Consider the following 15,585-nt stretch of genomic DNA (forward strand, 5'->3'; position numbering starts at 1 on the left):
AAGGAACGGCTGAAATATCTTTTTGCTCACTAGGGATGTCCTCTCCTCAGTGCTTCCTCCATCGTTTTCCAGTACCTCATTCATATATGTACTAGAGTTATACGGTGAAAGACCGAAGGAAAAATATTCTGTTATCACAGAGGCAGACCCATTCTGGGCCAGAAACCTTTCTGTCTGCTGTTTAGGTGGTAACTGCTTTACTTTCCTGTATTTCACAACTGCATTTACTCAGATTGAGCAAGGGGCGAAAACCTGCTGTGATGAAAGTAAGAAAATAATCTTTGAGGTAAGGTAAAGCCATGCTCATGTAAAGCAACATCTTCATTCTTCCAGCAGAAACAATGAAATATATGTACAATCTGTACATTACCTGGTTGGGGAACTTGCCTATGGACATCCCCTGGTTGGGGAGCTTGGAAATTCATGCCTCAAACTGAATGGGGCAGAATCTTTCTTCTGTTCTAGAGCTATACTTTTTTTAGTATTCACAGTGCATGTAGGGAAGCCTATACTAAGCCTTTGCAAGATAAGGGCCTTAATGGAATAGTTATAATCTAAAATGAACATGCAGATAATAGAAATATCATAATATTCTAAATCAAACACAACCAGGTCCTGTCAGCTCAAGTGGATCAAATGAAAGCAATACTTCGCTCTAAGAATTACCTTGGTGAAGCAGCTGAACTCGATACAGAGGTGGGAGTGATGTCAGAAGGCAGGTGTGCAAGCGCATAGCCAACAAATACCGTAAGCCACATTCATCTAAGGTATCCCTTCCTGTGAAATATAAAATACTGACTTTTGAACATGCAGGTGACTACAAGAGGCATATATACAACTTATCACATGCAGTGTGTGAGGAATGTATGTTTCTAAACTTGCTGAGAACCTGAACTACCAGTTATTTATTATCTATGAAATATACGTAGAGATTTGTATTTAAGTGTTTTTCTTTCTTGCTGTATCAAATCTGAATAACTGATGCTAGCTTTCAGCTTTGTCATCCCGAAATACCCAAGGACTAAGTTTACCTTTGCTGAGAAGAACAAGAATGTTAATTCAGTAACATGTCTGTTACTAACCTGAGTAATTCTTATCTCTGTTCTCATCTAGTTCAGTGCTTGTTGTGGCCACAGTGTCTGCCAAAGCTACAAGGAACATCTGCTCCAGTCGAGTGAGGCCTGGCAGACTTGAGTGCATCAGGTGGCTTGACAGGACACTAGCATGTTCTCGGCCAAAGTAAGTCGGACCGTACTGCGACAGGTTAATAACTTTGGATTTACTCTCCCTCTTTTCAGGCTCGAAATCAATAAAGTCTTCAGTTGTAACAGGCTGAATCTGGAATAGATCTGAGTACTGATCCTCTGTTTTTCTCTTAGCATGATCTTCAGAGCCCTGAGGTATTTTAGAAGTTTCTTCAGAAACATAAGTGGCATCTTGATCTGCAGCAAGCAGTGCATACAGTGGCAGTGGGGGAATTGAGTCTATCTCTGTGTAGTCTCGAGTACCATCTTTTCCAGCTGTGATGGTATCCTTTGCAGTACTGCCACTTACGCTAATGGTGCGAGAAAGATGGCGTTTAGGACCAGTTCCTTCTCCAGCTTCTGTGTCTTTAACTATTGCAACTTCTCCTGCAATACATTTAACTAAATGTGATAGAATGGCTTTGGCTCGGCGAACTTTACCCAGATCCATAAGTTCTAATAACTGGGTTGGATGATACTGGGGTAGAGTAGGTGAAAGAACATGAGCAGCTTCAAAAAGGCCACCATCCTGAATTACAGTTGGAGTGCCAAAAACATCATCCACAATACCTGCCCCATCAATTACACTGGTCTTCTTCGCAATCAAGCTTGTTTTGAGTGGATCTTGTGTTGTTGCGTCTTCAGTAGTAAAAACATCACTTTCTCCATCACCAAACTTGACAGCGTGTTTCCACTGGGCATAAACATGCATTTCACAGTCCATTCCCACTACCAGTATACCATCTCTCACCCAGGACAGAGAAACAGGCAGTGAAGGAGTGCCATCTACAGATGATACCAAATCAATTGACCTAAGCAACACCCACTTTGACTTTATACCTTGTTTTATGCTACCACCTAGTGGTAAAGTAATGACAGCTACTCCCTCTTTGCTGCTAGTTTGATCTGTTACAATTCCCGAAAGTCTTCCGTACATGAAGATGTTGGCACCAACTCCAACTGTTAATATATGTGAACCATCTTCTTTTGATACCCAGTCCAAATGCACCAAATGCTTGATACTGGGCAGCAGGTATTTGTCTTTATTCAGAAAAGCATCTGATTTACTGTAAACAAATAAATTACTGTCTACACTGACCCTTGAATCAAGTACACTTCCAACCTTAACTAAATCATCCAGATGAATTGTCTGTTCCAAAACCCATTCTGATCCTCCTGTAGACTCACATTCAAGTATACAAACATGCATGGAAAATTCTTTGGAAACAAAACCGTTATGCTGTATGGGTTGTTTGTATGCTACTGCAAGACGTCCTGTGTAAGAACAGCTAACGGCAACTGGCCTTCCTACTATGCTCACTGTACTGCTGTTGTCTTCTCCTTCATCGTTCATTAAAGGCCATTTTCTCCAGTGATATGTTTCCCTTTCTTCGTGTTTGCTGTTTAGGTTTGTCTCTACAGTACATCTCCAGAACCGCACTCTGTTGTCTGAACATGATGTTACTATCAAATAAGGTGCGAGGCAGACTGGGTATATTGATGAAGAACTCAGGTGACCTGAAGTCAGAAGAAACATATTTACTTTTAGTAATATAAAGTAGAATGCCTATATGAATAAGGCAGACATAACACTGTCTAACTACTGATAGAGCGCTTTACAACCTGGTATTATTTTTCTAATTTGGAGTTGGGTAAGGGCAAATGTATTAAGATTGGTAACAGTCTTGCGGCTTGAACATTACTAATCGTCTGCATTTCTGGTCACTATTCAAAGAAGATAAGCTGGAACTGAACTAATTCAGAGAAGGATTGTTAGAATAATGAGAGGAATACAAAGCCTTAATCAGATGAGATTAAGGAAGTTAAGATTAGGATCATACAGCCTACCAAAATGAAACCTAAGAGGGAAGCGGGGGGGGGGGGGGGAAGAGGAGAGACACAGACAGACAGAAGAAGGTGTTAAGTGCATCAGGTAAAAAAAGCACTATATACCCAACACATTAGTGCTGGTAGATGAACAAGCGGGTATAAATCGTTCATTAATAAATTAAGACTAGAAGTTAAGTTTCCAACTATTAGAGCAGTAAGTTCCAGGAACAGCTTTCCTGTGGGGACTCAATACATTTACGAAAGGGTAACATGACATGGACACAATGATTTGAGAGAGCCTTTTTAGTCCCATGTTCCCCATATCAGTAAATCAGAATGTGATAAGCTGAGGAGATACAATCCTATAAACTAGGAGGTAAATTAGTGGACCAACTGGATAGAAAAAAATGTTAAATTTACCTGCTGAAGGCGTTGCTCTTATTACTTCTACACCAACAGGAAGATCCAGAGGTTGGCTATACACAAGTCTGGAGCTCAGAATGAGTTTACTAGCAGTCTGAAGATTAGCAATTGATGAAGATCGTGGAATGGGACTTATACCAGGTGATATATCTGGAGAAGAATCCACAGTCTTCTGCTCAGGTACACTAAGCTTATTCTCTGATGAAGTAGCTTCAGTTGGTTTTGCTATATAAAAAAAAAAAATTGCCAACGGTGTTAAAATTGTTTATAAGTAAGGACAAGGTATGAATATCCTGTCATCAGATTTATATTTTTTAGCAGTACTTAAGTTACACAGAAAATATATGATGTGTGCAGGCTGCGTTAGTTTTATTGCATGCTGTGACTATTCGTTTTAAGAGACCCATAACATTCTGAAATACTGATAGTTTAAAATAAGGAATCCAGCGCTTAAGTACATTACTCACGCTATCAACAAATTTTTATAGTGCTATTGGTATAGAATGCAACCAATGCTTGTAAGGAATCTTACTGCTTCTATTGCATTGATAAATTGTTCCGAAGATTCCTGACTTTGAGGCTTCTGCTTGACAAAGGTGACACAATTTGTTTTAAAATAAACCACCAAGCTTTAAGTTTTATTTTAAATAATATGAAAGAAATTATCTGTCTCTAAGAAAATTAGTGTCACTCACTCACCTAAACAAGCTTGCACAGATTTGAGATGAAGATCCCACATCTGAAGAACAGAGCAGCCATTACTATCTTTTTCAATTACTACTAGGTAGAACTTTTCTGAGAAAGGTGGTGGACGATACCCTGTAATTTAAACATATTATCACGATCATGAAGTTTATGTTCAACATAACTAATTTTCAGTAACAGAAGATTCTCTAAAAATTGTTGATACTAAAAAACCTGTTTTCCTCTTTGAAAGAAATTGCTTGATTATAAAACAAAATATTCAAGCAGTACCATTAATAACATTTTTTTAATCAACATTTTGTTTGCTCATGGCTACAGAAGAATTACAAAAATAAAGAGATAGACTGACTTACAGACAGCCTTGAGTATTAGTGGCAAATCTAATTTATTAGATGTGTTTGACTTCCCAGTCAGTCTGAACTATTTTGCTAGATTGTAAAGACTCTTCCACCTGCCTGCTTTCTTCCTTTTCCTTTTAAAGTTGTAAGTCTGCTGCCTAATTCCCCAGTTACTTTCTATTGTACTAACGTGGAAGTCAGATATATTCACCTTATCACCTGGAACTACATATTGATGCAGAAAATACACTTCTGTTTTGTACACATTTTTATATATAACACACACCATTTTGAAAAGTAGAATTTGTCATATAAGTTAAGATGTTTCACTCTAAGCAAATTACAATGCCTTTGTTTAATACTATTGCCACGTAAACAACAATTCATATGAGCAACATGAAACAGCCATTTTACTGAATTCTGCAGATTCTCATTAAAAAGGAAACTAGCATATGCCGGCTAGATTTCAATATTCTTTAAGAACGTTTTTGGTACCTACTTCATTCGTATTAGTTATTTTTATGCTATACCTTGTGATGGCTGGAAAAATATCTCCGTTTCCTTCCCTTCCACATCTTCCTTATGTGGTTTGTATCCCAAAATGAAGTCTTCTTGAAAGACATGAAGCAATTGTGTGTTTGAGCCACACTGAAAAATGCATTAAGCAATAGTTATGCTTCCAGAACAGTATTAGCAACATTTTGTACTAATGCAATTATTTGTGTAATCTAGCTACTGATGAATATCACTTTCTTTTATAATGTTGAAAATTATTTTAATGCATCAGAAAAACTAAACATTTTCCTCTTATATTAAGAACAGCATATTCTAGAACCTATTGTATGCATATTCAAATAACGTCACTGAGATCTACCATGCTAGACAAATTCTGTAATAACATTTTTGCCGCAATTGTTAACTAGTATCTAATTGTTGAATTAGTATCTGATTGGTTTTTATTTCTTTAGGTGTTGAATAAATGACACTAGCAAAACCTCTTGGACTTTCATTCCTCTTCAGTGGGAAGACATGTCTGCAGTGAATTACTTGGGAAATCTAAAAAAAGGGAACGATTTGCAGATTTTCCTTCTCTCTGATATCTCAACAGCTGTTCTTCCTGACAGCAATAGATTTCTTTGCAGTGCCTCCACCTCTCTACAAAGGAGGCTGCTGGCAGTGAAATCCTTTCCTGCAGGCAAGGAAAAATATGTCCCCCAAAGACAGTGATGGCTAAGTTTTCATGCTGCAAAACACCCTCTTTTTCCAGATAAACATGGAAAGAGACTATTCCCTGTACTCATCTATAAAAGTTCTAGAAAAATATTTTGTAAATCTGAACTTAAAATTGAAGATCCTATGTAATTAATACTTAAAAGACATGGAAATTTATTGACAAATAAAGAAATACTTCTTTATATATGTCAAAACCATCCAGATGTCTAATTAAGAAATGGTAAAACACACAGTTTTCACAGGCTGCTTCCTAACAGAAAACAGCACTGGAACATGTATGATCAAAATAACTGTAAGAACAAGGTGTAATAATACTACCTCCTCATTGTTTGAAATGTACGTCTGTATTAGTTAAAAGATAAAAATTTGTCTTACAAGACAAAAGAATTGAAGTCATACATGGCTATGATTCCTACATTTTGGAATAGTTAGGTCTAGTTTTTAGGTTTGAGGGTTTTTTTAATGTTGTTCATCTTTTTGTTTGTTTGGGTTTGGGGGGATTGTTTTTTTTTTTCCCTTTAAATTATGATGGTTTGTAAACCAGTCTGTAGTTAAGTTTTGTTTTCATCAAGATTTATGCTTAGAAAATATTATTACACTCTAACATCAGGCTTTGAGCTCCTAGCAACTAAAAGTTGTCTGACTAAAACATTCAAGGTATCTCAACATTCACAAAAATTTAAGGTAGTCATTATCACCATAGAGAAATGTGATCTCTTTTCCCTCTTTTCAACAGATTAGGTTAATTAACAGACAAAGCTATTAAACACCTTTAAGTGATACCCTCAAAGAGTTAACCATTTATTTACTTTGTTAGTTATTGCATCGAGTTCAATAATGCATCCTGGTCGAGCAGTAGATTGTTGGCTCACAATGTTAAACACTTCCCCAATAAGTTTCTGAAACAGAGCAAAATGAGAAGAGTTAGTATATTTTTCCTTCAGACAGAAGGAAATTGCAGTCATTTACAATAAACTGATGCTTTAATTTTTCCTTGTTGGCATAAACTGTTACAGACTTCTCCCTGTTGTCACTTTGGCACTTATGAATAATGCGTTTATCAAGACATTTGCACTGTTGTGAGTCTGCAGCTATTCATGGGGATAGCGCACCGGTTTTTATGGAAACTAAATGCTGTTTATTTAAAGATTTATCCTTTCATAACATAACTTAGTATCTGTGCCATGAGAAACTCAAGTATACTGCTTCACTTTTGTTTAAAGCTTCAGGTTTTGTCACAACATGTAAAAAAAAAAATCAGTACAGCTTATATGTAAACTGAAGGCCCAATTGATTTTTTCTGGAATGTTAACAATCATTGCTCCTAGAACAGATTCCTCAGACTGATCTGATCACTGACAGGCTCTATGTTGCAGGATAGCTTATAAAATAACAGGTGAATGGAAAAAGAGGAAGGATGTGCTGCTTTATACAACAGCAGTGCAAGGTCAGGTTTTACTTTGCTTAAAGTCACAGAAATGAAAGATATAAAAGGATGAAAAAATTGCTTATTACAGGAAAAAAAGAGAGTTAATATTATCCTTAGCAATAACCTGCCAATTCCCTCCTATCCCACCATCTCTGCCCTTCCTCATATATAGATTTAACCTAGGTGGATACACCTAAGTCTTGCTCTTCTGTCTTAAAGTCTTGCTCTTGACTCCCCTCTTTTGAGAAGACAAAGAAAAGAAATCCTATTTTTCCTTTCCCCACCTGCTACAGGTTAGGGAAACTTGTCAGGGAAATTTTGTTTCAGTCCAGCCGCTTTTAGTAGTAACAGCTGCATTTCTGTCTGCTAATGTTATATACAGACAGCTGCAAAACATGTAATTATGCAAGGTATAATGCATAACCTATATGCAGAATGGCACAAAAATTATACAGAACTAAGTGAAGACAAACCACTGGAGGGGGACAAAAAGTTACCTTAGTTTTATTTTAATACTTTCAAACCATTGCTACGTAAAACTTACAGATGATTCAGGGTCAGATAATTCATCTAGAAGTTTTCGTGCATCTACAACAGCTTGATAGAGTCTCAGGTTTTTGCCATCAGATGCAACAAAGCAAGCACTAGCGGAGTTGCAATATGTACCTAATAGAAAACACAAAAATGTCATAATGAAAGAAAAAAGTGGCAGTCAAATGGCATCAGGTAGGCTATTACAATCCACTTCACAATATCTGAATATGTTTCCAACACAATTTTCATAAAGTACTGAAGCAAAAACCCTAAGCAGATGTGTGCGTTAAAACACTATTATTTGAATTTTGAAATAACTCCCTTTCTGCTCATTTATGTAACAAACTCCTCAGAAAAGTTGAATAATCTAAGCAAAATTCATTTACGTTTACAAACGTTGTTCACGCATGCAAAAACCAGTATGAAGTACACCTAAGGGAACGCTGCCATTCCTTAAAATGGTTGTGTTCTCTTCACTGTCACCCCTAAGGAGGTGCTCAGAAGGGCTAACTAGCTTCCCTAGGTTGTCAGAGATGACTTAGAGTCGAGTCCAAGGTAAACTGTTCAGAAAAGCTGTATTAGCTATAGTTTTTTTCCTTGTTTACTGTCCCTAGGCTCTTTGGATAAAATTAACCTCTATGAATATTCCCTTCTACCCTCCAGTTAAAAGTGCAGACATAAAAGCGGAGGGAGAAATATATCTGCAGTAGTGAATAATATATGAAAAACTCTAACTGAGTGTCTTTATTGCTTCTCTATAGTCTGTAGAACAGGTGTGACACGAGGTTTTCTGTTCTGATACACGTTTTTTCTCTTACATTCTAAGAGGGAAGCAGCTAGTTATTTGTGTTTAGAAGACTTTGTGGGATTCAGACAGCACAGAATGTTACTATGTTAGCAGAGAAAATGGATTTATTGTACTTTAAATCAAAGAAAGGTTATGCATTTATTAAGCATATTTAGGATTTTTGAGGTTGTACATCTTTGACACCCATTTAATCATTGCAAAGGTCAGACTGACCTTAGCATAATAAAATAACCTGGCATTATTAGTATAAAATTTAATGTTACATCCACAGCATAAATGACATTTTTAGTACTGTATACAAAGATGACAACTACTACAACAGCATCTTTATGATAATTCAAAAATAAGTATCTGAGTGGCTGAATAGAGTAACATTTGTAAAGACAATTTTCCTAACTGCAATAGAAAGCCCTAAAATTAAATACAAAAACTGAAGAATTGTCCTAGGGTATTACACACCAGATGTTGTACTGCCAGACCTCTGAAAAAGTAGTGTTTGCAGTTCTGTAAAGTTAATGTGGTCTATTTCTTTAAAAATATTCTGTGTTCTAACTGGGCTTTTGTAAACCACTGATGGCCTGACAAATTTCGGTACTGTTTTGGGATCTTCTAAGCAGAGTTCTTAACCAGCATGTTAAAAGATTTTGCTACTGCAAATTTTGGCTGAAAAATCTTTCCCAATAATTCAGATGTTCAAGCAGTCCAAATACTAGTTCTGTTCAACTCGCTGCCTCCTGCAGCTGTATGTGGCCAACAACCCAGATGCCCAAGTCATCAGAACATCTGCATTATTAATACCGTGTCGACACAGAGAACGCTCAGTCAAACTGCCTAAAGCACTGAGGAAAGGGATTGTCTGGTTCTTTGTGAGAGTGATGATTGCTTACTCACACAAAGAAGTTACTGAATGTCAGCTGATCCACAGTAACTACAGACGCACTCAGACCAGATGAAATGTTTTGAAGTTGCTTAGCCTCAAATGAAATAAAAATGCTTAACTTGCATAATACAAGGAAATTGCTGAAAAGTTAATATAAATATACCCCAAATACAATAGTAATTTATTTTAACATATTCATTCTATGACCCGCAGTGTTAACCCCATACGGAAACATGCTAAGTATACTCACCGAGGCAATAGCTGGGAATAAGTGTTGGAAGCCAGGCTACGTTAGAGAAAGCGGAGGTATGAAGAGAGTTAATTCGAGCCAATTCAGATACTCCTCCAGTGTATGATAAAGGTCCTATAGGGTCTACACGCCACAGAATGAGCTCACTATAGATCGCGTTTGGGTCATGGAATGTACACGTTGCTGCATTTTTAAGTTGCTGCCTAGAAGAACCTTTCACATGTTTAATAGGATCCATTATTCTGTTTATCCTGTCAGAGTCCCAGGAACTGTCTGATTCAGGAGTTAATAGAGCATTATGATGAGAAGATGTTAGCAGTAATGGTAAAACAGAATGGCAAGCTAGATCATTGAGGTGAAAACGGTGACCGCAGTACCTAAATTTATGTGATACAGTTAGCACAGTAGTGAAAGCTGATTTATCAGCAAAAGTAACTGCCCACTGATTTAGAGAGCCATCTATATGTTTGGAAATCATCATTACTATGGGAGAAATTATATTCACATTTGCACTGTCCTGGGCAAAGCTTGGTCCTTTATTTGCTAGAGTCTTATCTGGAAAGTCCATTGTCTTCTGATGTACAGCATTACTGTTATCTTTTACAAAGACAGGGCAAGCATACATCATAATATTTTTGCTAAGGGAACTAGCATCTCCTGATGGAAATGCAACAGGAATCCTAGAAGAAAATGAAACCTAAAAAAAAAACCAAAAAAGAAAAAAATTAGTATATAACAACCCAGCTCAAGTCTGAATAAATGTTAGCTGTTTCACAGGAAGTACTTAAAATTAAATTCACACTGATGTTCAGATATAAAAGAAAGGACACAATGATTGTTAAGATCATAAATAATAAAACCATTTCAAATATACAATACCTGAACTTGTCGAAAGATGCCTGGAGTGTATTCATCTAAATATTTCACATGCCACACCAAAAAGGTACCATCAATAGGATGGATGGTAAAAAGCATATCTGGATTTCTGTTCCATTCAGTTAGGAGCAACTCAATTTTCCGATCTAACAAAACTGTTGGAAGAGGCATGTGTGGGCCTGCTAGTAGAGATGTTTTGGGGCTTCCCTCTCTTTCTCCATCTTCATGTTCTGAAGAGCCTGTACCAGTCCCTGTCTCTGATTCTCTATCTATAGACAAGTCTGCAACAGAAATGAAATGTGCCATTTTATCCATTGCAAAGATTTCCCTATCAGTTTCTATTCAAAACAAGACAGTATTTTTTAATCTGCTAATAGAACTATCTGGTAAGAACATTCATGCACATTGAGGGTAGAAACATCTTTCTTTGGTCTGTCTGTACAAAAATATGAGGCTCTGGCCTTTGAGTATTGCTTCTAACTATGCAATACAAGTAATAATAAATGTAACCGTAAAAATCCAGATACTTAGAGTAATACCCTGCCTAAGATTATTGTGGGCAACTATATAAAACCACACATTGTATATGAATGCTGGTTCCAAATTAACATGGGATTTTTTTTGTATTTAGAAGGTAATCATGAAATATACGGTATGTGATCATTGATGAAGCAGTATGTATTGCATGTTCAGTAAGAATTATCGCACACTTAACTCCTGCATTGGTAATCCAGATTATGTCATTATAAATGACACAACGTATCATCAGTTTACTGCCACTAATTGGTCTTACTGGTCTTTGTAGACAGATTTTTATTTTTACACATTCTTACTGGCCAACTGACCCTCCCACAGCAATGTAGAGTATTTCTGGTAGGATATGTTTTCCATCATTAATTTCAAAATATGTCTCTCTGTTCCTTTGTGAACAGCTACAGTTGGGATCATCGGGTGATCTAAGGTTTAAGATGTAAATCTCACCAGTACTGGAAACAGTGCAGTTGCATTAAAATGGAGCTATGATGTCCAACCCTTCTTGAAGCTTGCCATAAATTGGTACGTCATTACTGACAATCAGATTGTAAGGTAAATAGAGAGCAGGTCTTAGTCATAATTTCATAGCTCAGTGGACTATATCCAAAATGGAAATGAGACAAAAGCTACCTTTCTTTTTCACTGTGTATATCGCTATTGTGTTCCAACAGAGAGTACGTAGTTGAATTTTTCATGCCTACAATTACAGCAGCCAAAATTTCAGCTGTAAATGTCTATTTATTTTAGATTAATGATAAAATGTTAGCACTTACAATTCTTGTGCTGAATAATTGCATTAATTATTGCATTAATGTGCTTCAAAATAATTCTTGTGCTACATATCTCAATATTACTAACCATGATCTAATTTCATATGTAAACCTCTCTCTTTTTCTTCCATTTCTTCTTCCTCTTCAATCTCAACATCAAAATCTTGTTCCAGTTGTTGTTCAGAAATTTTTCTTAGATGTTGCATAAATACTTCAATAGAGGATGTAAAATTAAATTCTTTATTATTCAACCAGTGAACAACGAAGCCTCCATTTCCTTCATCTATATTGAAAGCTGTTCCAGCCAAGACTGATGGAATATCTGTGGACATTTTTAAACAAATAAAAAAGCTATATATTAAACTGCTCATCTTTTTTTATATATATATATATATGCACTCACATATACACACACACATATATAGACACAGATTTCTTAATTAAAACATTTAACTTATTTTAGGTAGAACGTAATTTGTGCCTGTAAGATTAGAAAAAGTAAGATGCAGATCAAGTTTCTACCTGCAATTGTAATAAAAAAAAAGATATTTTAACATCAATAAATTTACATGAAAATTAATTCTTATGTGAACGGTAAATGATACTCAACAGTTCTAATTGCTCAGCTTCATATGTTGCAGTCTTGTTATTTCATGTACAGATTTTAGGTATGGCACATGATTGCTCTCTTTCCTTGTTTAAAATATTCTGCATTATTCTATAAAAAGCAGCTGGTTTCCTGCCAAAAAATCTGGTACAGCTTTTTTTCATTCACTATATATTCTGTAGGATGCAAATACTCTATTCAACATACACCACCGCCTCCCAAAACCCAACAATCAAATGCCAGGCAGACTTGAAATTTAGGTTTCTTTTGCTTTCTGATGTGCAAAGAATTTAATTGGCTTTTAAAAGTGCTGAAGGTATTCAGAATAATTTCAGCCTCATTTGTCTTACAAAACTCCATGCCAAGTAACAGACTTGTGAAACAAGTCTTCCTACAAATTCCCTGTATTCAATTAGGCAAAGCAAAGAATGTGCCTCTCAGCCCCCTTTATTTCTTTTTTTCATTTTGTGCAAATATATTATTACAGTTTAATAAATGGTTGTATTTCACCTGTATTAGGGTTGATGCTTGCTGCTATATGGAAGTGACCAAGCGCATTTGCATGATGTGAAATGTGACGCTGAACTTCATGAGTACCCTGTTGATCTGGCAATACATCTGTGTGGGTAACAAGAACTGAAGATCTCCTTTGTCCTTTTCTCATGTTTTTCAAATGGTGAATTGTCTGGTATAGTTATTGAAAAAAAAAATAATTAAGAAATACTAAAAAACTGCAAGGTAAAAACTCACATTTATATAAAGCCTAAAGCTTTTAAACTTCCTTCTACCTAAGAAGTGAAGACTAATTTCAAAAGGATTATTTTAAATAGATTTCAACAGAGATTAGTAACACCTATGTATATCAGTTCTGGCCAAAGGCAAAGCTCTTCTACCAGTCTTCTCAAAGTTCCTTTAATATCTGCTCCAACAACAACACAAAAATACACACTATTTTGTGTAACATTCATAAACAAGATTACAACAATCTAAAAGCAGTAACCTTTGCAATATAATTTTATAATGAATTATTTTTGTGTAACTGAAAACTGCTGAGAGCACTTGGAGAGCACGACTGATTCAACAGCCCAAACCATACTTGGTTCCACTCTCCCTATTTGTTGATGGTCACGATATGTAAGAAGTAAAAACTTGGTCTGATTGTAATAGTCTACAAATAACTGGTGGGTGGTTGTTTTTTTTTGTTTTGTTTTCTTGTTTTTATATTGACAGGTTTTCTCTTACTGTAAACAGACTTGATACAACTTCCACTGAAATTTAGAGTTCCATAATACCGCCTTTTGGAAATGCAATTATCAAATCAGATAACTAAAAATTAAAAGGAGTTTATTTACTGCTTCCACTGTTTTTATACTTACAGACTTTCAGACTCAATCAGAATGAATCCATCACTTACTATTCCACATTAAACATTGTCTCTTCCCATCACTATTAGTTAGCTATAGAAAAAGTAGATTGAGTTCGAAGAACATAGAGCTTGGGTGCAGAGTTGCAAAGTCTCTGACTTCTTCAGTGTTTAGTAACAGACTTCAAAAACTGATATGAAATAATTCAGACTATTCTGTTATGCTTATAAGAACTAGATAATACACATTCTGAAGTTCTACATCCTTTAAATATTTAAATTTTAAGAATCTTGAAATAAAAAATTGACAAAATAAGTATTTACTTGTACCTCTAGCGCATGCTGTATTTTGTCCTTTTGCTTTCCAGATTGAGAGATGGTGTCGCTAATGCTGGAAGTGCTCGTTTCACAGATCTGCTCACCGAGAAGAGTATCTTCTGGTAACGTCGTCTCTGCCCACAGCCGACAGATGCCATCAAGACATGATGTGAGTAACACATTACAGACCAAACCCCTAATGACAGACATAGCAAGGTTACTACCCAAGGTAATTAAATTAGCTGTATGGACACGGCAGAAATTAGGGGAGTATACAAGTATTTAGTAGTTATTGTTTCATCCAAATTTCTGCCTCTCCCCTAACTACAGGTTTTATATCAGCAGTGATTTTTGGCATGCTGATAAACCCATAGATTATTGGCAAAAGTGCATGCAAACTTGGAATGGTTATTATTTGATAAATGCAGCAGTTATTACAAAACTGCAGTTATGAAACTGCCTAAACTATCTGACTTGCTGGACTCTGTGAGGAATGCATAAATTTTACTAAATAATGAGAAGTGAAACTGAACAACTAATTAAACACCAGTATATACAATAAGGGACAGGAAATAGCTTACTAAATGCTAATCATTTAAACAAATATTTTATTTCCAATGTCATAGCACCATTTGGTGAAGAGAAAGCCTTACATCCATGCTTCCTGGCATAACTTGAGAAGGCACTGAAGTTTAGACCATATTTTAGTATAAATCTCACCTGTTAACACAACTATCGCTATTGTACTAGGTAATACAGAAGCTTACGGGAAGATGTTGCTATGTTTTATTTCTTGAAAGTATAAGCAGAGAAATCTAATCATGTTCTTGGTGGCCAAACTTTAAGCAGAGTGTTAAAAAACACTTGGTCAAAGGCTTGCTTCTTTTTTTAAAAAAGAAAACTTTCGAACCTGGGCATGTACTTGCTAATGTTACGCCATGAAAATCCTGTCACTGCTCGAGGATGCGCCAAATAAACAAATGAGAAGTGGACAACCCCTGAATATTTTTTCTTTTCTTCTTTCTCTTGGGGCAGAAGAGACGACTTCCAACCAGTCATAGGATACCAAACCTTTAGGAGGCAGTCATCCTAGGTAAAGCAATAAAAAAACAGGGGATTAGCTACCTCTAATTAAAAATGTCACAAAAAAAAAATCCCAAATAATAGGGAAACTGCTGTTCTTTGATGAAAACGTGATCTGTGGCCCAGAACTATTTGCAGTTTTTTCAGACAACCCATTTCTGAGACCACTTATTTCATTGATGGTCATCCTGGAATGAGCTACAGGACTGAAGAAATATTCTGCTGGCAACACTCCACTCCCATAAGGAATTTTTCTTCCAGTCCAGTTGGCCCCCTACTTTCCTCTTGGTTCTCTATGCATTTTCTGCATAGCACACATGCACGCTTAAATCCCATGTCCATTTCCCTGCAAAGACAGAA

General features: G+C 36.1%; 1 protein-coding gene across 2 annotated transcripts in view; it reads right to left on the minus strand.

Annotated features, from left to right (window-relative positions):
- Positions 1-15,585, minus strand: part of DMXL2 (Dmx like 2) — a 54,664-nt gene that overhangs the window by 24,976 nt on the left and 14,103 nt on the right. For both annotated transcript variants that reach the window (XM_076347781.1, XM_076347780.1), the window contains exons 7-19: positions 15,053-15,231; positions 14,155-14,338; positions 12,972-13,146; positions 11,943-12,176; positions 10,554-10,831; positions 9,675-10,371; positions 7,747-7,868; positions 6,583-6,672; positions 5,071-5,188; positions 4,197-4,316; positions 3,495-3,722; positions 1,083-2,762; positions 667-777 (exon numbers count right to left, since the gene is read on the minus strand). In XM_076347781.1, the coding sequence (XP_076203896.1) occupies positions 667-777; positions 1,083-2,762; positions 3,495-3,722; positions 4,197-4,316; positions 5,071-5,188; positions 6,583-6,672; positions 7,747-7,868; positions 9,675-10,371; positions 10,554-10,831; positions 11,943-12,176; positions 12,972-13,146; positions 14,155-14,338; positions 15,053-15,231 (4,216 nt within the window). The remainder of the gene's footprint in view (positions 1-666; positions 778-1,082; positions 2,763-3,494; positions 3,723-4,196; positions 4,317-5,070; positions 5,189-6,582; positions 6,673-7,746; positions 7,869-9,674; positions 10,372-10,553; positions 10,832-11,942; positions 12,177-12,971; positions 13,147-14,154; positions 14,339-15,052; positions 15,232-15,585) is intronic.

This window comes from Aptenodytes patagonicus, chromosome 10 (genome assembly GCF_965638725.1).
Source record: "Aptenodytes patagonicus chromosome 10, bAptPat1.pri.cur, whole genome shotgun sequence".
NCBI classification, from domain to species: Eukaryota; Metazoa; Chordata; class Aves; order Sphenisciformes; family Spheniscidae; genus Aptenodytes; species Aptenodytes patagonicus.